At 45.7% G+C, this 25,668-nt stretch overlaps 1 protein-coding gene across 1 annotated transcript in view; it reads left to right on the forward strand.

Moving 5' to 3' along the window:
• STS (steroid sulfatase) overlaps positions 1-730 on the forward strand; it is a 279,363-nt gene extending 278,633 nt beyond the window's left edge. Inside the window, exon 10 of the mRNA XM_072743587.1 lies at positions 394-730. Coding sequence (XP_072599688.1) covers positions 394-671 — 278 coding nt within the window. The 3' untranslated portion in view covers positions 672-730. The remainder of the gene's footprint in view (positions 1-393) is intronic.
• Positions 731-25,668: the final 24,938 nt, after the last annotated feature.

The following is a 25,668-nucleotide window of genomic DNA, read 5'->3' on the forward strand; positions in this document are numbered from 1 at the left end:
TAGAGCCATGTGACCAGGCCTGCCTCCTGCGGTGAGTAGGTCATTGACTGATTTTCCTGGACTCAGTCATGGAGGACGTCCCGTCCCCTGGCTTGGTCATAGAGCCTTTCCCCTGGAACAACTTGGTCATCGACTCCTCTCCCTGCCTGCATCCCTCTGGGCGATGTGGCTCGGTCATCGACAGTCCTCCCTGACCTGGTTTGATCCTCACCTGTTTTCCTTGCAGTGGGTCCTTCTCCCCCTGACATGTTTATTGACAGTTTTCTGTGCAGCGACTCCAGCTTCACCTGTTTCCAGGCCTAGGAGATTCCCTCACTGCCTGCTTTTTTTTCATCAATTGTTTTGTTTTTTCCTTGCTGTGTTTTGTTAACAGGCCTCTTTTTCTTCGTTTAGGTTTCAGTCATGCCGGCAACTCCACCTTCTCCCTGGAGTGTTTCAGCGATTGTGCCCCGGGACCACCTTGGCCGTCTGCCGTCTTTTTCCCTGCGCTGACATGGGCATGGGCTGTCATTCCTGGGATGATTCGGTCATCAACTTGCTTTCCTGGAATGACTCGGTGGTTGACTGTTTTTCCTGGAAGGAGTCATTGTTTCTCCTGGAATGACTTGGCCATCGGCCATCGGCTGGTTTTCCTGGAGGGAGTGGGCCACCCACTGTATCTCCTGGCGTGACTCGGTCATCCCCTGCTTTTCCTGGAGTGAGTCCTCGGGATTGTCTTCCGCTCACTGTGTCCGGACTCTTTCCCCCTAAAGGGCTCTGGGACACTCTGTCCTGACCCAGTGCTCCGCTGGGCCTTGCAATGACTTGAGCATCACGTCTTAGCCTCAGGCGACCACTCGCTACCTGCCGTGACTGCGTTATCTTTGCATCTACTTCTTTGGCCTGATTTGCTCACACACTAGGTTTCCTTGGCTGTTTCCGCCATTCTTAGGGAGGTGACTCTGCCTCTACCGAGTCCTCAGCTCTTTTCCCTGGGTTTCCCTCCTATCAACTGCGATATTTTTCCTGGAATGACTCGGTTACTGACTTGTTTTCCCTGGATGACTGGGTCATCCACTACTTTTCCTGGAATGGCTCAGTTATTGACTTGTTTCCCTGGATGACTCGGTCATCCACTATTTTTCCTGCAATGGCTCAGTTACTGACTTGTTTTCCCTGGATGACTCGGTCATCGACTCTTTTTCCTGGAATGTCTCAGTCATCGACTGTTTTTCCTAGAGCGACTGGATTATCGACTTGTTTCCCCGTAGACGACTCGGTCATCACCTATGTTTCCTGGAATGGTTCAGTCATCCACTACTTTTCCCTGGAATGACTCGGTTTTTGACTTGTTTTCCCTGGATGACTCATTCATCCACTATTTTCCTCGAATGGCTCAGTCATCTACTGCTTTTCCTGGAATGACTTGGTCGTCACGTTTTCTTAGAACTGGCTGCTCATCCAGTGTGTTTTCCAGGGTGTTCCCTGAAAAGATTGGTCATCAGTATTCCCGGAATGGCTTAGTCAGGAGCTGTTTTTCCTAAAATGGCTCAGGCGTGGACTGTTTTCCTGCGACTGAGTCTGTCATCAGCTCTTTTTCCTGGAATGGCTCATTTATGGAATTGTCTTCCCTCGATGACTTGGTCATCTACTGTTTTTCCTGGAGTGAGTCAGGCATCCACTGTGTGTCCTGGAATGAGCGGTCATCACCCTTTGCTGGAAGGGCTGGGTGGTCCCCTGTGCTTCCTCGAGTGCAGTGCGGAGTGACGTGGCCTGCAGCGTTCCTAAGCTGGCTTGGCTCTCCGCTCTGTATCCGGGAGTTGCTTGATTATTCGTTCTCTTCTCTTGGACGACTCAGTCATCGACTGGTTTTCCTTGAATGATTGGTTCGGTCTTTGACTCCTTTTACTGGAATGACTTGGTGGTTGACTAGTTTTCCTGGAATGGCTCAGCCATCGACTTGTCGTCCCTGGATGCCTCGGTCATCCGCTGTTCCTGGAAGGGCTCAGTCATCCGCTGCTTTTCCTAGAGTGGCCGGTCCTCAGCTCTCCCTAGAATGGCTTCCTCCTGAGCTGGTTTTCCTAGAATGGCTCAACCCTCCGGCCGCCTTAGGCATCCACCGTTATTCCTGGGACAACCCGGTGGTTGCCTGTTTTTCCCGGAACGACTCTGCCATCCACGCATCTTCCTGGAAGTTTCGGCCATGCAGTCTTCCCTGCAATGGCGGGGTCACCGGCTGTTCCTCGAATGGCTCAGTGACCCTCGGCGCTTCCTGACATCACTAGGTCATCAGTGTCCCGGGGCTGCCCTGACCCGTGTTTCCTGGAACGCCTCGGTCATCGACTGCCTTCCCTGGAACGACCTGGCGACCGCCTGTTTCTCCTAGTGTGGCTCGGTCGGCGACTGTGCTCCCTGGAACTCCGGTCACCCGCCAGCCTTCCCGGAATGGCTGGGACGCCCGTTCTTTCCCCGATCCGGCCTCTGTCATGGACTGTCTTTGCCCGCCTGAGTTCTTGACAGCCCCTGCGCGGTGGCTCAGCCACGCCAGGCTTCCTGTAGACTCGGGGGGCACCGCGTACCTGCCATGTCTTTGTCACCTCTGAGCTCGGCTGCTTTTCCTGGAGTGACTCTGCCCTCCCCCCCCCCACCCAGTGCCTCAGTCGACTCTGAGCTCAGCTACTTTTCCTGGGGTGACTCTGCCCCAGCCCACCCAACCCCACCCCACCTCCCAGTGCCCTGGTCACCTCTGAGCTCGGCTACTTTTCCTGGGATGCCTTTGCCCAACCCCCCCCCGCCCCCGTGCCCCAGTAGACTCTGAGCTCAGCTACTTTTCCTGGGATGACTCTGCCCCACCCCACCCCACCCCCGAATGTCCTGGGCCGCCTCTAAGCTCGGCTACTTTTCCTGGAATGATTCTGCTCGCACCCGCAGTGCCCCAGTCCACTCTGAGCTCTGCTACTTTTCCTGGGGTGACTGCCCCTCCCCCCACCAGTGTCCTGAGTCGATTCTGAGCTTGGTACTTTTCCTGGGGTGACTCTACCCTCCCCCAACAGTGCCCTGCTCAACTCTGACCTCGGCTCCTTTTCCTGGAGTGACTCTGCCTCCCACCCCCCACCCCTGTGCCCCAGTCGACTCTGAGCTTGGCTACTTTTCCTAGAGTGACTCTGCCTCCCCCCTCCCCTCCCCCCCAGTTGACTCTGAGCTCGGCTACTTTTCCTGGGATGACTCTGTCCTACCCAACCCTGCTCCAGAGTGCCCTGGGTCGCCTCTGAGCTCGGCTACTTTTCCTGGCTGCAGCAGGTTCTGGCCGCCGAGAGCAGGGTCCTGGGGCCAGTGCACGCATGCACCTGTGTATGTGTATGTCGCACACGCACAGGCACAGGCACAGGCACACACATCGGTTCCTCCGCAGTGGCGTCGTCCCAGCCCGCCCCCGAGCACGAGCACCCGCAGGGCGTGTCCCAGGCCAGGATGGTGCCGACTGTTGGTGTTCACCGCAAGGTGCTGGTCGGGGCAAGCCGGCTGCGCCCGCACCTGGGTTTGGCTCGGCTTGCGGTGGGTGCGGGGTCCTGGGCTGCCCCGTGGGTCTGGCCGTTGCTCTGCACCCCGTGTCCTCCCTCCGTGGCCCGGTGTCTCCCGAGTGTCTGGCGCCCCGGGAGGCTGCAGGTGGTTCCGGGATCACGGGTGTGGGGTTGCGTGTGGACGTGGGTGGCCCGTCCTCTGACATCACTGTCCCCCGGGGCGGGCTGGCAGGCTGCGGGGGCTCTGCTGGGGGCTGCGCCTCCTCCCGCATCTCACTCGGCACCTGTCTGACTTGGGGACGTGCTGCGGGACTGGTTTGGGAGTGTCCCACCATGGACTTCAGAGATCATCACAAAAAAAAAAAAAAAAAAAAAGGAAGGAAGGAAGAAAGAAAGAAGGAAGGAAAAGAAAAAAGGAAAAGAAAACGAAGGAAGGAAGGAAGGAAAAGAAGAAAGAGAAAGAAAAGAAAGAAAGAAAGAAAGAAAGAAAGAAAGAAAGAAAGAAGAAAAAGAAAGAAGAAAAAAAGAAAGAAAGAAAAAAGAAAGAAAGAAAGAAAGAAGAAAAAAGAAAGAAAAAAGAAAGAAAAAAAGAAAGAAGAAAAAAAGAAAGAAAAAAGAAAGAAAAAAAGAAAGAAAGAAAAAAAGAAAGAAAGAAAAAAAGAAAGAAAGAAAAAAAGAAAGAAAGAAAAAAAGAAAGAAAGAAACGAAACCAGGTTGCTGACTTCCACGCGAATCTCTACGGTTGGAATCTTCCCACCTGACCTCTTTCCGTCTCTCCCATGTACTTTCCAGAAATCCATAAAGTCTTTCCTTAGGAGTTTCTTTTTGCACATCCCCTTTTAGGCCTATTCCTGAGGATATGATCTTGTGTGTGTGTGGTTCACTCCTCCATTAAATACTCAGGCTTTGGGATATATTGGTCACTTTGCATGTTGATGCTTACAGGTACTTTGATGAATTATCCTATAGTTTGAGTTAGTGACGTCATCGATTCTCTGCCTTTTGCAGGTATTATCTGCCAAACCACTGGGATTAACTTATTCATTCTTCTTCGAATCCCTAAGCTTCCAATTTATGGGCTTATTTCCTTCTCCTCCCGTGAGCAAACGCCTCTAACATAACGGTGACTATCAGGAGACGTATTTTGAGTCCTTGCATTTTTTTTATTCCTAGTGAATCCTGCTTGGTCACGGCATTTTTTCAATGTGGCGGTGGGTTCTGCAAAACAGAATTTTGTTTAGTATTTAACCATGACTATTTGTAGCTGATATCACCCTGACATTTTTTCATGAGTCGCTGACATACGTTCCTACTTAGAACGTAAAGTCTTTCGTAATGAATTTCAGTATCTGAAAATAGCACAGCTTTTGGGTGTGTGGAAAGTTGACGTATTAAACTAAAAATCGTGTATCGCTCTTATAAATGTTTTCAATTACATCTGAGTATTGTGGTCTGACAACTATTATCCATTTAGAACTATATAAGTAAACACTTCAACAACTGAAAAATGCACATTGTTATTTTTTCTTTCTTGAATGAATATTTTGTATTTCATCTGTGCCAAGAATTTTATCCTCAACACAATAGATTTTTTTTTTGAAAATATTGATTGTATCAATATCCTTGCTTAGTGACCACATTTGTGTACAAACTGAAAGGTGACTTTTATTCCTAGAACAATAGTTACTCCTATACTGGCACCTTTGTCTGAGTTACTAGGGTTTTACTAATTATATCAAAACATAAATATATACCATATTTTGTAACATACGTCTTTGCCAGGGATACTCGGGAACAAAAAATTAATAGGAGAATGTGCATAAGTGCCAATATTCTCCTGGTCCCATCATCCCACTTTGTTTTTGTTTGTTTAATTTTATTTATTTATTCATGAGAGACACAGAGAGGCAGAGACACAGGCAGAGGGAGAAGCAGGGCCCTCGCAGGGAGCCCGACATGGGACTCGATCCCGGGACCCCGGGGGTCACGCCCTGAGCAGAAGGCTGTGCTCAACCACTGAGCCACCCAGGCGTCCCCCCTAAGTGACAAACAATCCCATCACTCCTGGACTAAATGCTAATACCCCAACCAATCACTAGAGTGGTGTCATTTAATTCAGGGGAGATCATCCCTACCCAGTGGAGTGAACTACAGTCAGGAGGGGGTAAAGCTTGGCTTAGGGGCCACTCGCACTTGCCTGGGTCATATTATCCATTCTTTTTGTTGACACACCTGTTTCTTTACCTGATTGCATTATAGTTGGGTTTTACTGCATTGCATAACAATACATATAAATCAACTAAGACCGAATCATAGATTATTAGAATGGAATCTTAAATGTATTACGTGCTTTATGTGTGTGTGCGTGTGTGTGCATATGATATAGATCTAAGGTTAGAATAGAAAGCTGAAGGGACACCTGAGTGGCTCAGTGGTTGAGCATCTTCCTTTGGCTCAGGTCGTGACCCCAATCTCCCTGCGGGGAGCCTGCTTCTCCCTCTGCCTACGTCTGTGCCTCTCTCTGTGTGTCTCTCATGAATAAATAAATAAAATCTTAAAAAAAAAACTGGACAAAAATAGCTACATGCCATGACATATGTCAATATGATAGGAAGCATATACAGATCCTGTTCTTGATGAAATTAGATTTAAAATCAAGTTAAGGGCAGCCCCAGTGGCCCGGCGGTTTAGCGCCACCTTCGGCTCAGGGCGTGATCCTGGAGTCCCGAGATCGAGTCTCACATCGGGCTCCCTGCATGGAGCCTGCTTCTCCCTCTGCCTGTGTCTCTGCCTCTGTCTCTCTGTGTGTCTCTCTCATGAATAAATAAATAAAATCTTTAAAAAAAATCAAGTTAAAATATAACTGGAATCCCACATTTTTCACAATTAAAACGCAATTCCTTTTTTTAAACATTTATTTACTTGAGAGCGAGATTGAATGTGAGTGGGAGTAGGAGTTGAGGGAGAGAAAAATCTCCAGCCTACTGTACCTACTGGGGAGCCCAAGTCAGAGCTCAATCCCATGACCCCAAGATCATGATCTGAGCCGAAACTGGAGTCACATGCTTAAGCGACTGTGCCCCCGAGGCCTTCTCAAAATGTAATTCTAAATATTAATGGTTTAGAGAAGAAATGTTAGAGGAAAACGAGAAAATAGGACTAAACAAATGTGCTATGTATGAAAAAACGTGAAATTCTACTAAAATGAAATCAAAGGGAAATGAATGACTCAAAATATTTATGTGGAGGGACCGTTTAGAAGAGCTTAAACATAATGAAATAATTGTCCAACTTAAGGATACGGAAAATGAAACAAGATAAGAAGAGAAGATCACAGAAGGACAGCGGAGTATGAATCTTATACGTGTTCTCTACAGAACTGTTTTTTTCTGCTGTTTGTCATTCTGGGAATAAACGGGACGGAAGATCGGCCTAGAACCCAAGACACTTGTTTGTGTCTTTAATCTGCCTGCTATGAATTGTTCACCCCTCACTGGCTGAGTCTCAAGCAGATCGGAAAATGGGATGCAGGTTCTCTTTTGTCCTTAAGTTCTCGGTTGCTTAAAGTCTGCTTTACTTCCCGCCCATGACTTTAGGGGCCCAGAAGCTTAGTCCAAAGGGGCAGTGGGTTTAGCTTGTAAGTAGCTGAAGACGCCAGATGAGCCAGGCTGGAGCCGCGCTTTTGGCAAGGCGAGGGGAACAGGCAAGTCCTGCCGTCTTGCGTGCAGTGTGGTGCAGGCGAGTATCCGAAGAATGACTGTGCCTGCGTGGACACGGTGCATGAAGACCGTGGTGGCAGCTAGACATCACGGTGTGCTCTGGCTGGGTCATCCCAAATGGCAGTGCTTGAGCTACCAAGGGGCCCTCGGCAATGACCGATGAGTCTCCGTGAAGGTGGATACATTTTGGTGACATCAGAGCGGAGCCCGTCACTGCCTGGAGTAGCCGCACGGGGTGCGATCTGCTGATGATAAACCTGTCCACTGCGGCGAGCTCTTAAGGGTCAGGACCATGGGGCACATTGGGAAGCCATGTGGCGAGACGACAGAAATGCCTTAGCACCAGCACCCTTGCTCCTGCCCCAGAGGAACCTCCATGCGGGTGCAACGTTCATGAGGCTGTAGCATAGTTTGTCGTGCATGTGAAGACACGTAAAGATGGGGTGCAGGGTGGGCCACGCACAACGGCTGAGTGCTTGAGTGAGCAAAGTGAAATTAAGAAAGTTCTATGCTTTGTGTCACAAAACACAACAGGGGCTTTACAAGGGCAGAGACAGACCAGGAAGTCCTAACTGAGCCATAAATCAGACAATATCTCTGGAAACAACACCAGCGGCATAAATGTGTGTTTCTCTATGTGCACATAATTTCTATCATTGCAAAAAATTGTCGGGTATATCAAAAGGGGACTGGATGTCCCAGTCGTAAATTAGGAGCAGATGACACCATGCCAGCCTGAAGCCCATTTTCCAGATCAGCTCAGATTACTGGTTGTATTTAACCAACTAATAGATGACAAAATATATTATTAAAGCAGGTAGAAGCCACAGCGTATTCCACATAAAGTGTTTACTGAGCTCAACGAGGGAAAGAGACTCATGAAAATCAAATGTGCAACTTCCACTTACTATATATTTTCCAGTGAGGAAGTCTCAATAGTTTAGAATTTGGATATTACACATGATTCATGAGATTTTGTGGGGGTTTTTTTTTTCCTTCTCATCTACAATATGTGACTCTATATTTTTCTCATCCTGAGAATCATGCCCAGAAAGTCAATCTGTTGTTTTATATTCCTTTCAGCTGCCAAGGGGAAAAAAAAATTCACTTTTACCTTCTGTTAAAAATCTGTGAAATTTTCACACACAGTGGATTTTTTAAAAATTCCTCCGATTCAATACAATTCCTACGAGAATGATTTATGCATTAACCGGGATGACAGAGAACCAAAATGTTGTTAATTCGTGGCTTTTAATATTGCACCCTGGGTTTCTCAGTGTTTTGGTTTGTTTTGTTTTTTAAGATTTTATTTCTAGTCTCTTCACCCAACATGGGATTTGAACTCACAACTGCGAGGTCAGAAGTCACAGGCGCCAGCAACTGAGCCAACCTGCTGCCCCTGGGTTTCTCAGCTTGAAAGTAAATGGACATGTTTAAGGATCATCTACTAGTATTCCAGTAAACACTTGGCTAACGCTTCATTTTCAAATTACCAATTGGTAATTTGGCTATGAACGCACTTAAACGTTCTAATGCACAAAGCGCTCTCAAGCTAATTGTGGAGTCAAGGCCAACATACATGAAAATAGACGGCGATTATGGCCTGCAGACGTCAATGAACATAATGTTTCGAGGAGTGTAGACGAGATCATGTGCGTCAGAGGAGGGACTTTAACCCTAGTAAGACTTGGGGAGACCCACAAAGCGAAAACGTGAAGTGTAGGGACATCTGAGAATCGGGGAGCGTGGTCTTGGCCAGTGATCTCACGGTAGACACTTGGCGAGGTTTCAACATGTACAACGTTGTTGATCGCATCGACGGCACGCGGTGCAATCCGAGAGCTTTGTTAAACTTCGGTTGCCCTGATTTAGTCAATTACGGAATATTAAAATAGGGTATGAGATGACTCGAGTCTGCCTCTCCAACTGTATTATTCTCAGGATTTGTCCCATCTGGGTGTGTAAAATACGTCCTCCGCAGGCCTCCGGGCATGAAGCCTGCTTTCGTGAGTAGTACTTTCAATGCCTACTCAAGGCATTTCCTTGTAAAAATAATTTTTTAAGATTTTAATGTCATGAATTTTGATTTAAACTCTGAAATCTTTTTGACTGAGTTTTTTTTTGTGCCTCCTGAAATTGCATGCACAGGGCAGGCACCACACGGTCCTCACCCCCTTCCCCGGCGCTGGCTCCGTGGAGGCTGGGAGTACCCCCTCCTTGAGCCTTTCGGATGCTATTTCAGCACCAAATGTCACACAGACGGTGATGAGCATCACTTTTGCCACCGCTGGGTGACCCACTTTGGCAAGGAAGTATCTTCCGTGGTTTGCGTGTTTTTGAGCAGAATTGGAATTGCACTTCTGTAGTATTCAACGTACCCTGGCAAGATCTGGCATGATTAATGGGTCCAAGGAGGACAAAAAGATAGCAGGTCCCACTTGGCTGTGAAGTGATAGATGATGGAAGCCACTCAGGCTCTTTGGAGGACACCCAATCACACTCCTTTGGTAAGATTTTGCCATTTACTCCGATAATAAAATAATTATGTTAATTACAGCTACTGTTTGTTCCACGCACATATATCTAACTCTCTTATGCCTGAGACACTGTTGTGGGTGATAAATGAGCAGAGTAGAAAAAAAATAAACACAGCCTTACTTCCTACTGTACGTGTATGTGTGTAAAGTCCACCCACCTGCCTTGTGCCAGGCCCTAAGGATCTAATGACCAAGATTACAAAGCTGAGGAGAAAACCAATCTGCTCCCTGCCCTCTGGGAGCATATAGTCTAGTTGGGAGAGGACGGCTGGACAGTTGTAACAGCAGAGGAAACTGCATGTGCAAAGGCCCTGGCACTTAGTGCATGTGCAAAGGCCCAAACTCCAGATGTAGGTGGGCGGTACTGTCACGGATTTCTAGGTCCATCCAAGAAGCACTGAGAAATTGCCAGAGGCTTTTAAATGGGAATTGGACTTACATCAGGCTTTCTAACTGAAGACAGTACAGGTTGGATTTGAGGGATGAGGCAAAGACCAGAGGACTTGGTGGTTCACATAGGTCTGTAGAATTAGCAGGTGCAGGGCACAGGAGTGAAGCCACATCCTCAGGGACTCCAGCCAGCATCCTTTAATGCACTTCGTGAGGTCTCTCCTGGTCCAGGAAACTTGGTTTGGGTGGAGCCGACAAAACCAATGGCAACAATGGAAACCATTGTCCGTTGCGCTGCTTGTATTCCTCAGCCACTATTCAGGTCTGTTGCTGCTGTTGTTACGTGACTTTTTCAAGATAATTGGCTCTTTCTGTACTTCCACACTGGCTCAATGCTAACGCACCCACGTTATCCGGGTACCTACACTTTGGCCTGTATTGGAGAGATACGAGAAGAGGCCTGGAGTATGCCCACGAGCATCTGTAAATCTCTCTGGAGCCAGAATATATGCCTATTCAACTCATTATATATATGAGTATCGGGCTACACCGTATGGTGCTGGCAAGAACAGAAATGATGTACGTAACCACGAAAACCATACATTTGAGTACAAGAACCCTGGAATCTGTACCTGACGCAGAAAGAATAGTTCTCTAGGGGCACCTGGCTAGCTCCGTCGGTTAAGCATCCCACTTTTGGTTTTGGCTCTAGTCATTATCTTCGGGTCATGAGTTCGAGTCCCACGTCAGGCTCCATGCTCAGCGTGAAGTCAGCTTGAAATTCTCTCTCCCTCTCCCCCTTGCTCCTCCCGTGTGTGCTCCCTCTCTCGCGCTCTAATAAGTAAATACCTTTTAATTTTTATTTTATTTTTTAAATTAATTAATTTTTTATTGGTGTTCAATTTGCCAACATATAACACCCAGTGCTCATCCCATCATGTGCCCCCCTCAGTGCCCCTCACTCAGTCACCCCCACCCCCCGCCCACCTCACCTTCCACGACCCCTAGTTCGTTTCCCAGAGTTAGGAGTCTCTCATGTTCTGTCTCCCTCTCTGATATTTCCCACTCAGTAAATCCCTTTTTTAAAAAAATAATAGCTACCTAAAAGCACAGACTTATTTTTCAAAAGAATTCTAATAATCAGGGAAAGTTATCACTCGGTCTCTGAAAGATTTCTTCTGTAGGGTGGATAGAAATAATGACTGAATTGCAACTAGAATTTTATTTTCTTCACAAACATTTATGGAATGCATCGTATGTTTAGGGCTGAGATCTAGGTTTTTGCTTGTTAGGAATTTGAAGACTCTTTGAATGTTGGTTTTCTTTTTTATTAAGCAGTTGGCCTTTGATGTAATTACAGGCATGAGGGATGTCAGGTGCATAGGCTGACCTGTTACATTTTCATCATCATCATCATCGCTGCTAGTTGTTGCCAGACTACATGGTTAACCAAGGAATTAAAACAGCAGGCCAGTGCCTAAGTAGCAGAACTAGTTATACTGATGGGCATGTTTTGCTGTAATAATTCACGGAGGGGGTGAATGTAGACACACAGGCCTGTGTTGGGTCCTCTTCTGTCACTCTCAAGCTGAACGATTTATTGAACGTCTCAGCGGGTTAAGTTTTCTCATCTGTAAAATGGTGAAAATAATATCAACCACACTAGGGAATTGTTCTAAGGAAGAAGGAGCTGAGAAATGTAAAAAGCCTAGCTCGTTATAAATACACCCTACATGGTAGAGTTATTATTGACTCCTCTGCAAGCAGAGAGAGTGCATGAATAAGCAATAATGATCTAATGATACGAACACGATTTTCCAATAAAATGCCTAAGAAAACGCATTCAGAGGTTTACCCAACACAACGATCTCAAATTGATTGGAGGTAGTATTTCGAGTGATCCATCCTTTAGTAATATTTCACATTTTTTGAATAATGGGAAAAGCACATGCACTTAGGTGTCTTCTTTTCCAGACAAGTGGATCAATGGAAGATACTGGATTCCAGGGGAGAATTGACCATGGTCTTCAAAGGCAGGGACTCTAGGTAATGCATGGGGTATCCCAGACTCCTTCCTAGCACGGTGCCTCGCTTACAGAGGGGATCACTAAATGCTACACCCTCCCCTTCTCTTCCCTTTCCTTTCTTCTCCTTCCTTTCTCCCATCCTCCTCCATTAAGATTTTATCTGCCCCTCAGGAGAGGCAGCAGCAGGCCACCGAGACCCCGCCTTACCTTGGGCATTTCCGTACTGTAATGGCAATGTCCATCCAATGCAATTAAGGGCATTTTTTTAAAAAAAAAACAAGTGTTGATAAGCCATATTATCACTAAAGTTCCGGAAATACACGTAAGCCATCTTTGAAGATACAGAAAGAACACAAATGGTAACACTTCTTTTCAAGACTGATTTTTTTTTTTAAAAAGATTTTATTCGGCTCATGGTGTGATCCCAGGGTCCTGGGAAGGAGTCCCACATCAGGTTCCCTGAGACAAACCTGCTTCTCCCTCTATGTCTCTGCCTCCCTCTCTGTGTCTCTCATGAATAAATAAATAAAATATATATTTTTAAAAAATCAGTCTTGAAGTGTTACCATTTGTGTTCTTTCTGTATCTTGATAGGCAGAGCCACCCAGGCATCCCTCAAGGCTGATCGAAGTGAACCAAGTCTCTGTTCTTTCCATTCCGTAGGAACGGATTTTTCCTGCATGCACTTGGGACATCAGCCCTGGTACTCCTGATGAATAGCGTGCTGCCTTCCGCAGTGAAGGATGCCTGGGTGGCTCTGTCACTTACATGTCCAGACTCTTGATTTTGCCTCAGGTCCTGACCTTGGGGTTGTGGGATTGAGCCCCACATCAGACTCCATGCTCGACATGGAGTTTGCTTGGGTTTCTGTCCCTCTACCCCTCCCACCACCCCCACTCATGCTCGTTCCCCGTCAAATAAATAAATCTGTTTTTTGTAAGTGAACAGATGATTCACATTACAAAAGGATATTCTGAAGGTCTAGGTTGAAGTTGATGGGTGAAGATTCAATGTAGGAGAGGGACCTTTGGCTAGCCAGTCACATATTCATCTTTATTCAGTTCATTTTCAGAGTTTCTTTAGCCACAATTTCCGTAGACACTTCCTCACTCACTCTCCAGCAGCTGGAGGAACATGCCTAGATCCATGGCTATATGTGACAACAACAGAAGGGTGTTCTGGGAGAGGGGACAAAAGGGACCGAAGGAACAGAAATGGTAGCTCAAAATAGGTTCAAAAGTGGAAGAGTCCTGAGCAGGGAAGAGGATGGAGAGTTTTGACAGCCCGGAAAGCCAGGCTGACCATTTCAAATGAACATTGGCCCGTGGCTGTAGATAGAACTTCTTTCAGCTTCCCGGTAAAATATGGAAGGCAAAGACCCAATAGACTTTGCACTGTGTGAAGCCTGGTCTGTAGCTGTCCAGCTCACCCTGGGTCTCACACAGATTCTGACATCCGGTTGATACTCAGTAAATAATTTTGAAACCACGAGCATATGCAGCTGGAGATACCAGGTTGAGTCAACAGGGAGTGGGTAGTGGAGGGAAGTTAGTGATGGGGTCCAGGGGCACCAGTGAACTGTATGATCGTTTTAGAGACATTATCTGTGTTTCTAACACTGGTTCCGCCACGTGGGGATGTTGTCCCATTAGCAATTCCCTTCTCCCTTCTGTGCTTTTCTACCTCAATCTCTTTATTCACGTCCCTTACTCCGAGGGATGTGGAGCTGGTGTCCTGTCCTGTGTCTCTAACTCTACGAAGACAACTGAACCTACAAGTATTCTCCCCAACATAACAGATCCAAGGGAGAACTCCCCCTCTCTCTTGGAAGACATTAGCTTTGTGATTTTTCCCCCTAAACCGTAGTGTAAGAATGGATAAATGTAAGGAAATATAAACAAATCAACCATGAGAGCTAGTGAAATAATTTGCAACAACATGAAGGGATGACGGGTATTTTGTTTTATTTTCCTTTGATTTGTAGGCTAAGCCCCAGATTTTGATGTGAACAACATCTTTCCCCTGGGATCAAGGGGGTGGGTCTTGAGAGGAAATATCTCCAGTGTGGATGAGAAAATTCAGGAAGTTCTTCTGGTCCAGACGTTAGAAAATCTAGTTTAACAAAATCACACTTGGTTCGTATGCGTATGTAATGATATGTAACCGTATGATCCATAATTTGTGCTGCGAAATGCCCTAAACATCTCAATAATCTGGAGATCTTCTACACTTTCTTTCTTTCTTTCTTTCTTTTTTTTTTTTTTTTGAGATTTTATTCATTTATTCATGAGATACACAGAAGAAGAGGCTTCTTCTTCCCAATGTGGGACTCGATCTTAGGACTCTAGGATCACGACCTGAGCCAAAGGCGGACGCTCAACCACCGGGCCACCCAGGTGCCCCTTTTCTACAGTTTCTCAATCATATATAGTACTTTGCTAGCTGCTAGACTATTCCACAAAGCAAAAAAAATAAAAAATAAATTAAAAAATGGAAAGAAATCCATCAAGGTAAGAAAGCTCTGGAGCATAGCAAGAATTATCAAGTTGGGTCACAGTGGGCTCTAAGGATCACCTCTTTCCACTGATATCAAGGCCCACTCCTTAGGAAAAGGCACACCATGGGGACTATGGCGGAACACACTGAAGTCTGACCAGTGGGAGAAGACAAACTGTGTGTGTTCCGGTGAAGACTGATCAGAAATCTTGAGAGGCTGAGCCACCGATCGCCAGGGCCCCTTGCAGTCCTGGCTTTGCGCGCAACCCAGCAAGGCTTACACGTAATCAAGGAGACTATTGCCCCCCTCACAAATACGTCTTGTGTCTTATTAGCAGCGCATGAAATTGATCCACCCTGCAACCGACTGCCAATACTTCAAATCAAATAGGTATCTCCCATGGTATACATCATGTTGAATGACAACTGGAAGCTAGTCTTAAAAAAATGATTCCAGAGGACAGAGACTTGGCTTCCAAACAGCTTGCAAATGGTCTCATAACACGGGCAAGAAAATTAATTACGTGCCGCTGGAATCCCCGGGGTGTCGTGTATTGTGTGGAGTCATTCTTTTCAGAGAGCTGGGAGTGAAGTCTTTGGAAAAGGAAAAACAAGGTTCCCTGATAAAATCTGCCCGGTCCCACTTGCCTTCCAGATGCCACACAAACAAAATGCATTGTTTCCAATGGCAGTTTCACTCGGGCCAGATCGAATCTGTATCTCTCATCAGATCGTCAGTTCTAGCCAAGACCTAGAAGGAAAACTTACCTGTCCAGAACCAAAGGCGTCTAGCATTGGCGCAACTGTTTATTTAAAATTTAAATGCATTAGTGATTTATGCGTCATAACGCGTAATATGGCATGATGTTCCCAACAACTGTGTGGGTGTTAGAGATATGTAATTTGGTTGCCTGATGAGAAATCTGGCACAGTCATTTGGAAAAAAAAAAAAAAAAGTACCTAATCTTCCACTGTGGATGTGTCTTCTGATTTTTTAGTGAGTCCAATCTTCCTTAAAAAAAAAAATCATAAAAATGAAATTAGACATTTGTTGAATGTGGGAGAAAATTTTCACAGAAGGAAATGGTGTGAATTAGATGCAAGCAGATGGTAACACTCTATGGCTGCTTGCCTGCTCTGTCAATGGGAAAGAAGTCGTGTCAAGGTGCAGAGGGCAGAGAAAATATCAATGTCCCCATCCTCCTTCAGCCAGAAAAGCCACCGATTAATCTGACTCTGTCTTCGTCGGTTTGAAGGGAAGGTCTTAGAGGGATGAGTTGATATTTTGTGATATTTTGTGATGATTTTGAAATCTAAAAAAGAACAACAACAAATAAAACCTCTTCATTTTTCTCTCTCTTCCGATGTAACAGAGTAGTACCAAGATGAAGGATTTTCTCTTTGACTTCACGTCTAGAAAACAGATCCTGACACGCAGGAGGGCAGTGTTGCCCCTGGAGGGACATCAGGCAACCCCTGGAGACCTTCCAGGTTGTTCCAAGTTGCAGGGGGAGGAGGGGGTGTGACTGGCATCTAGTGCTGCGCGACATCCTAACCCTCCTAAGTGCGCACAGGACGCCACTCACCTCCAAGCACAGCAAACAAAAGTGCAACCCAGGGGTCCTCGCGTGTGCGTTTGACAAACAGGAGAGCAAGAGGAGGTGCCTCCTGCTTTCAGCCCTGGCTACAAAAGGATGCCAGGTGCTGGGTGTAAGGACATGCCTGGCGCCGGACCCTGTAGGCCGTGCTTCCCCGGTCGCCAAGTAGAACAAGTGTCCTAGTCGCCAGGTAGCCACGGTGCTCTGGAGCAAATGCGGAAGGTGCCAGGCTTCCAGCTGTGTCCAGCACATCTTTGTCTGATTTCTGGTAAATGCATGCTCTGTCTATGAAAACAGCAAATTTGCTTCCTTAATATTGGGAGAGAAGAGCACCTTATATAACCAAAATGAGTTGTTTTCCTTAAAAAGAAAAAAAAGCTCTGTATTGTTGTTAATGAAAGAAGCCGCCTTTTCCTTTTCTCCCTTCTCATTTTTCTCCTCCTTCCTTTGTCTCTCTCTGCAATAGGATGGCTGTGGTCACCCCCATTAAATTTATTTATGTGAGCAACGCAAACATCTTTAATTCCTCTCTGTCTTGTAAACTCGTCTGAGCTTCCGAGGATAGCTTAATTGCCCGGCTAGCAATTAAGATTTTAGCTATCAATCTAGCAGTTTTCTCTCAAGGGCAAATACCAAAAGCGAAAATCACAAACTTCCCTGAGACCTGTAATTTATCCAACAAACATACAAATAAGGGTCATCAGTCCTGATTATCCTAGCCAATCTTTTCTCTTTGAAGGTTCCCCAAGGGGAGAGACACCGATTGTTTGGCTTTAAGTCTACAGCCATCAAGTTAATGGCCGTGAGTGACGGATTGTTAACCTGCAGTATTAACACATGTGACATTCGGGGTTGCTTAAAGCCTCTGAAGCATTATCTCTTCATTTTACACATCCTCCCGTTGGAAGTTCTGATTCTGTGTCCCAGACCTTGATAAGCAAACGATGCAAAGGAAACCCCCTTGTAGCCTCTCCCATGGTTGAGGTGCGAGCTGGGTTTTCTGTGGGCCTGGGTGGTGGTGTGGTTTTTGAGGTTGGCTTTTGGCAGCTGTTTCCTGCTGAGACAATGGAGCTGCTCCTGCCTCTGGCCAGTTAATTCTTCATGGTGGTTCTAGGAGTTTCTCATGCAAATATATCTGTGGCTCTATTGTTACATCCCTTCTGGAGACGAAACTATCTGTATCCCCCAGGACGTTCGTCTCTGCTTACATTTTCTCAAGTAGATCGCAATATCGGTAAGCAAATGTCTTGAAAACGAAAGCTACAACCACTTGTACGGTGGCAATGACAGCAAAACTAAGGTCTGTTGAATGCTTACGATCATGGTAAGAACCCGGGTCTTCCCTCAGTGTTGTTTTTAAGATTTTGTGTATTTATTTGAGAGACAGAGAGCAAGAGCATGAGCAGGGGAGCAGCAGCAGAGGGAGAGGGGGAGGGCGCCCTGCTGAGCAGGGAGCCCAATGTGAGGCTCCATCCCAGGACCCCGAGATCATGCCCTGAGCCGAAGGCAGACACTTAACCCACTGAGCTCCCCCAGGCGCCCTCGAAATACTCATTTTTAAAAGCCTCATAAACTGTAACCTCCTGTGCGATTGGGGAGATTTAAATATAAACCCCAAAGAGTAGGCAATGAATGATTCTTCTCCTCTGAAAGCTAACGATACTGTGTTTCTGATAACCTCCACATTTTCGTAGTTTTGCATAAAGTGTAAAAATATGGATTCAAAGCATGCAGTGTTAGAGTAATTTTCTCAGAATCACTTCTGACGTGCATGGCAACGTTCTCACAAGGGCCCTGCGTGTATTTCTATGAGACGTGGAACTGGTGGTGCTTTGGATGGTTGACTTTAAGCACCTCTCGCGTCTTCTCCCTTCATCCTGACTCTTCCATTCTTGTGTTCCCATCTTCTCTGCTCAGTGCTTTGTCAACCCCTCCCTCCTGGCTAAAATCTGTCTAAAGGAAGCATTTGCTTATTCCGCTGTGCCTCTGCACACATACCCCATGTTCCCGCTCAAAGGAGACCCTCCTCATCAAGTCTGGCACCAGCGTCTAGAAGCGATCCAACCCCTCCTGGTATCCTCTTCATGTTTTGAAGCTTTCATTTATCAAACGGGAACAGCACTTGCCAACGTCATATCCTATTGAAAACCCAAAACCAGAAAACCTTTTCAAATCGAGAGAAAGTGTAGATGTAAGGAAGCAGTGCCTACCTATATAAGGCCTCAAACTTCCATGATCCTGAGGCACATCTGACTTGCAAATCCTCAGTAGTGTGTTGCTCACTGGCCTCTTGGTTTCTGTTTGCGTGATTCTCATTTCCTTGAGGGAAAGAAATATTTCCTGTGGGTCTTAGGAAAGTGAAGCTGGACGCTTGGTTGGTGATTCCATATAAGGTCAACAAGTAGGATATGGACCAAATCATCTCAGTGTTCTGAGTTCGAACCCCAAGTTTGTTGTAGAGATTACTTAAAAGAAAGAAAATTTAAGAAAAAGTAAAATATTTCATTTGGTATTCGTAATCTCTTGTGAAGGAACACAGGATAGACATTGCTTCCCCCACTTTATAAGCACCAGACTGAGACCCCTGGAAACCAGTTGTCCTTCACAGCGATCCTTTGATCCAACATTGGCATAAGATCCCACATTCCTGAGTGAGTTTGAAGAGCAAAAATACAGATCGAAAGCAAATTAGTTTCCCTTATCTGTTGCGGAGTCCCAGACATAACCAGACTCTTTGTTCAGGAGACATTTAGGAGGATAAAGCTACTCCTGAACTATTCCTCCAGTATTTACGCAGAAATCTCCTTAGAGTAAAGCCTACAGAGAAAAGAAATTACATCATGCTTGCCTGGTGGGCAAAGGAGCCCACCTGTTCATGTTTCCCCTCCACTTGCTGGATCCCATACGTTCTTCCTCTTGTGCCCACCCTCAAAGCATAGTTCCGAGATCACGGTCTCACAAAGTAGATTCTATATGTCCTTGGGAATGTCTACAAAAGGCTGCCTTTTGTTTTATTTGTTTTAAAGATTTATTTGAGAGAGAGCATGAATGAGAGGGGCAGAGGCAGAGAGAGATGGAGAGAGAATCTTGTGCAGTCTGCATGCTGAGCCTGGAGCCTGAAGCCGGGCTGGGTCCCATGACCTTGAGATCCTGACCTGAACCGAAACCAAGAGTCAGACACTTAACCAACTGTGCCACCCAGGCGCCCCATGGCTGTATTTTAATAAATCATCTCCTGTTTCTGGAATTCAAAGACAACATGAATTCAGGTCAGTGAGAAGAGAGTCGTTTGCCCAGAAACCCACTGTGAGGGATGGAGATCATTAACATTCAGAAATGATTTGCAAGTTGGAAATTCACTTGTGAGCTAAAATAGAGCATCTGTTTAAGTCATCACACACTGCTGCTTAGTCTGTCAAGGAGATTCACACCTTTTTTTTGTCTTGCCTAGTATCTTTATATACTTGTGCATGGACAGTTTAGTGGAAGGTTATTCAAGAGTGTATAAGCTGGTTCATGGTATGAAAACAGAAATAAGACTTACCAACTGAGAAACTTGAGTGGGTGATTACTTACGATTGAGAACTCCTGTTTCTTCTTCTACTTGGGTTTTTGCAGTCAAGTGCTTTACCCCGAGCTATACCTCTGTCTTACTTAGGCTTTTTTTTTTTTAATTAATTTTTTTTTTTAATTTATGATAGTCACAGAGAGAGAGAGAGAGAGGCAGAGACACAGGCGGAGGGAGAAGCAGGCTCCATGCACCGGGAGCCCCATGTGGGATTCGATCCCGGGTCTCCAGGATCGCGCCCTGGGCCAAAGGCAGGCGCCAAACCGCTGCGCCACTCAGGGATCCTTGTACTTAGGCTTTTTAATCCAACGTCAGATTGCGTGTGTGCATCACCAAAGTTTTTCACCTTAGGTCTGATCCAGTGGAGGAGAAACAGAGTCACCCACCTGAGAGAATGTGCTGCTCTCGTTTCCTGGGATTTTAGACTTTCTCACCACATACAGAGGAAGAAACTGAGCAATTCTCGTATACTGGATTCATGAAGAATGGGGAGGGATCATCTGTTTCAGATGGTTTAATGCCAGCAAAATGTCACAGAAGTTGTAAATGGAGAGCACGTTTCGTGACTCTGTTTCAAGTTGAATGAGATGAGATCCAATATGTTTTTAAACTGCTTTGTTCAAAGAACATGGATCTTCATCTTGCTTTTTTTCCCGACTCCCTTCCGTGCATTCACAAGAAAGCCAAAATGTTTATGGGAGAGAGTTCAGGTTACAAAATCAATGAGAAAGAGGAGGGAGAGAGGGAAGTTGATTGGTTCTCCAATCAATCAACCCATCCCAAATATATGAAGGATCTCCTTTGAAAGATCTTTGAGAGGATAAACTATTTTGATTCTGTTTAAGGAAATATACGGTACGAACTCACAGTGGTATCATGCCTTAAAAAAGAGTATTTGCATACCCATTCCCTCCGTAAAATCAGGTCACAGTGGAGCGCCTAATATAATTCTATTTCTGGGCTCTGTCCACAGCAGGCGAGAACATTAAGCGTTGTTGGATTATTTTCCGAGAAAATGTTTATTACCCGCTCCCTGCTCTATACTCTTAAATTCTTCAGACATACCGAAACACTAGTAAATTTAAACAGTTTGTGATCTCCCGAGGAAACGCATGGAAGCCTTCCTGAGATATGGCTGGGGGTAAGCTCTCAAACGGAAGCAGTCTGGGAAATAGAATTTGTTTTTTGTTTACTTTAAACTGTAAACTTAATGATTATATAGTTATTTTAAAAAGCCAGGGATATTAAGGCTTAAGCATTTGCCAAATGTATCGACATGATTCTGAGTTGCCTGCATTTAAGTGGCTATCCCAAGTGTGGTCATGTCCCATTAAAGTAAAATGTCGTCGTGGTGCACTAAATTCTGTGGGATCGTGTAAACACACCCAACTGGGTTCCTTTCCCCCACTACTCTGGGTTCCCCTCTCTGGTGTATTAGTATGAATCTCCACTTCCAGACTCAGCCTGTGTCCTGCTCAGGGGTGCTCCGGCCGCCTCGCTTACCTTCTTGGATCTTGTTCTCCAGAGTGAAGCTTCTTCCAGCTTCAGGTTCCTCTGGAGTCGGGTTGAAAGAGACCGGTGAGCGGAGGGAGGGACAGATCTAGAGCTCCATCCAGTGACGGTGATCTCAGATGCTGAAAGTTTGATTTGTCTATTCCTCGAGCTAAAACTGAGCCGTCCTATGGTCCTATGACCTGAGCTGCTTTTCAGTCCAGTTTCTGATTAAGGAGATGTGTCGTGCACTAGCAGACTACTCCTGTCTCCGGTTTCTTTTGATCGTCCTTTTGGTTACATTTCACGTCTTTTTCCCTAAAGGGGCTTCTGTAGGAATTTATTCAGATTACAGCTGACCCTTGAACAACATGGGTTTGAACAGGGTGGGTCCACTAACATGCAGATACTTTTTGATAAATACCTTCCAGTCCTGTGAATTCAGTTTCTCTTCCTTATGATTTTCGTCAGCACATTTTATTTTCTCTAGATGACTTCAGTGTGAGAACACTGTTAAAATCAGAGAATTTAGAGCATAGATGTTAATGGGCTGCTCATGTTATCAGGAAGGCTTTGGTCAGCAGTAGACTCTTAGTCAAAAAAAAAAAAAAAAGACTCTTAGTAGTCAACCTGTGGGGGGGTCAGAGGTTGTACCTGGATGGCCAACTGTGGGGGGATTGGTGCACCGCTGTTGTTCAAGAATGGACGTTACTTCCTTTGCAACATTAGTGCATGCGCTTGCTGAATTGCACGTGCTCTATCGGATTCTGTTTTAGTAAACTGAGTCACACTCGGCCTTTTGAAGGCAGCGTGGAAGAGCAGGACTGAAGAAAAGTCTTGTCCCTTTCTTCCTCGAGGCGCGGTGCTCACCCAAAGACTTACCCTGTGCAAGTAGAAATATTTCCGCTGCCCGCCTTTCCGCCGATGTCCCCTCCCCTGTTTTGAGAGTTCTTCTATGGGATTGAATGCGAACAAAAAAATGACATTTCCCACCGCAGTCCCTCACAGCATCCCACTTTTATCTTTTATCTATTAGTTAGAAATGAAGATGTGACTTAGCTGTGCATTACCTTGGAGGCGGGACTAAACCTACCATCCTTTTTCTTAGAATTAGTTGTGCCTACGTGGAGAATTTTTATTAACCAGGTACTTCTTAGGAATGTCTTGTTCATTGTCCCTGTGGTATGACGTAGTTCCACTGATGGACTGAGGATAGCAGTTATGTATTTTAAAGACTTCCTGTGCTGGGGCATCTTGCGACGCACAGCTGCTGAGCTAGGTTTCAAGTCGTTCTCCCTGACTGTAATTTGCAGACGTGGAGAAGAGACAAGGACAGGGGTGTGTTGGTTGATGCCGTGGGATGCAGTGGGGTGTGGGAGAGGAGGGAGTCAGAGCCTGTGGCCCAAGGAGTCACAGAAACATACCAGGGCAAGAGCCCTTCCCCTGCGGGTCTGCAGCGCTTAACGTCATCTTTGACGTTTGCTAGTTGGTGGATACACATCCCTGAATGCAACCCAAGTGCCCGGCATTGAAATGACGTTGGTTTGTGTGCAGATGCTTTATGAAATACTCGGCTGAAATATAAGGCCATTGGGCATCACCATGCTGAAGATGACAGACATTTGTGGACCTGGGGTCTTTAATACCGTAACTGTTAGCCACATGTGGCTAATTCACTTTAAATTAATTAAACATAACTTCTGTTGCACTAAGCCATCTTTCAAATGCTCAGTAGCTACATGGCGTTAGTAGGTTCCCATCATCTCAGAATAATGTTCTATGGGACCAAACTGATAGGGACTTTTAACACTTAAAATCCTAGAAATATTTCTTTGTTCCAGTTGGCTTCTAAGCCAGGGATCCACAAAGTCCATTTGAATCCTGCTCTCTTTGTTTGATTTTTAAATTTAATACTTTAAAAACGTGCAATCGTTCAAACATGCAGAAAATTCCTTTAAAGCTGCAAAACGTCACCTTCTGTCTTTGGCTACTCCCACACATTGTCCACCAACGGGATGTAGAGTGAGGCTGCCTCGGACATGGTGCCCTGAAAACATACCACACCCACTTTCTTCAGAGAGTGCTTTGTTTTCAAGGTCGCTCTCTCGAAGACTAAGAGGGAGCAAAGGAAGTGTGATAAAAAAAAATAACAAATAAGAAAAGTCTCTTAAAACCTAAGTGCATTCATCTTCAATATAAACCTCTTTGTCCTGCTCTATTTTCCTCTATCGCTTTTATCACGTACTAATAGGTTTTATAACCTGTGTATTCATTATGTTTATTGATAGTCTTCCTTTACGAGAGGTCAGCTCCTCGAAGGCAAGGGTTCTATCTATGTTTGTTCCCTGTTGTATATTCAGTACCAAGGACGGTCTCTGGCACAGGTAGGGACTCAATAAATATTGAGGAAGGAACAGAACAATCCCGCTGGTTTTTTCCTGTCATTTGGCTTCTACGTTGTGGTTTGCTTGGCAAGTATTCCTTTAACTTTATTATTCTCGTATCTTCTGTTTCTAAGGATGGGACTCTATCGGCTCTCAGATCTTGGCCAACAGTTCATCAGTAAGCATAGGGCACACATTTCGCCAGGGGGAATATGTGTGGGTAGGTTCGGGAGGATGAACAGTATCCTAAGAGTGTAGGATGAGGGAGGCGCCACAGGTGTATGTAGCCTGAAACCTCATACTCGATAAAGTGATACATTTTTATACTGAAAAACCTCTGTTTTCATAATGCAAATTGTCAGGAGCAAGAAATGAAGCTGCCTGAAATCTAGCCTAAGTGAAATTCGGAGAAGATGGAACATCTCCCAATAAGGTGCTTCTGGGCATCTTACTCTTGATTTATGTGCCCAATGGGAGCTTTCCATGAAGATCAAAGAGAGACCCTGGCTTGGTTGTGAGAGGGATTCTAAACTATTTTCAGCTAATTGAGAGACCGAAATTCACCACGTTCTTTGCAGGACATTATGGGATGTTGATATTTTAACCCCATGAAAAAGTATTTAAGAGAAATTTTATCATCAGGAAATATGACCATGCTCCCTATGCAGTGTCAAACCTCAGCCACAGACACACTCATCTTTAATAGGACGGTTCTGAATTTTTCCTGAGGCTGGTTATTTGCTTCTGTTCGAGTGGCTTGTCTTTTATGAGCAGACATGCACTAGCAGATTCCTGAGACCTAAGACAAGATTTTGGAAGAACAACTTAAAATTGACGATTTTTAACCATTGACTTGTGCTTCCCTTCCTCCCGTGAATTGGGGGAAAAGGCATCACTTTTTATTGTAGCGGCAGGTCCTGTACCTTCAGTTTACAGACGGGGTTCCGTGGGAGCAAATCTGGGTGCCGGGGAGATGCAATCAGCACAGAATGCCATCTGTTCATTGAGGTCTGTCCTTGTGTCTCACGGTCTCATATGGATAGTGCTGATTTCAGTCTCCTTTCCTGAGTACCCATTTTTTGAACTTCTGTGATCGGCAAGTAGTGTCCTAGGCAGTACTAGGGCTAGAAGAAAATGAAAGCACAATGGTCTTAGCTCTCTAACGTGGAAGGAGAACGTTGTGAGCAATCAGATAAATGCATCTTAGCAGGCACTCTGCCCCTCGAAGGATTCGGTTAAAAATAGTGAAGTGCAAGGTGAACATCACAGAGTCGAGTGGCCGTGACTCGGCCTTGCACAGTGCGCTAAGCATTCTGCAATTCAGATTTCCTTCCATGTAGTCCAGCCTCTGGGCTCTGGATGGCTGGAGTACACTGCACGGACCCATCCTTAATCCTTGCTTACCATCAGCTGGAGCTCCGGAAAATAGCAGATTATTGGCAGCACATTCAAAGAGGTGGGAGTAGAGTCACGCCAGTGATCCTCTCTGCTGTTTTTGTACGAGACCACGCCAGCTGGCCCAGGGGGCTGCCTCGTTCTGGATTCTGGCACCTGCTCCTTCAGACCCAGGATAGGAATGCTCCCTCTGTATCTAGACTCAGGGGCCTTTCACACCCCCTGGGCACTTCCTTATCCTTCATGAGTCAGGTTCCCACAGGTTTGTGCACGATTCTTCACTTAAAGACCTCATCTGAATATGATACCTTTTGCTGGATGCAGTGTTGACTTGGTAAATACCAGGGAGGGCATCAACAGTTGTTAACAAGAGCTCCATTGCTTGCTTTCTGTCCTCCCTCCATCCCTCCCTCTATCCACTTCCTTCCTTCCTTTCTTCCTCTCTTCCTTCCGTCTTTCCTTCCCTTCTTCCTCCCCCCCTCCCCTCTGTGTTTTTAGAATACATAGTGAAAAGGTGACAGTAGAGAACGTATAGTATTTGAGTTCCATCAATATACCAACAA

The sequence above is a fragment of the Vulpes vulpes genome, chromosome X (genome assembly GCF_048418805.1).
Source record: "Vulpes vulpes isolate BD-2025 chromosome X, VulVul3, whole genome shotgun sequence".
Lineage (NCBI taxonomy): Eukaryota > Metazoa > Chordata > Mammalia > Carnivora > Canidae > Vulpes > Vulpes vulpes.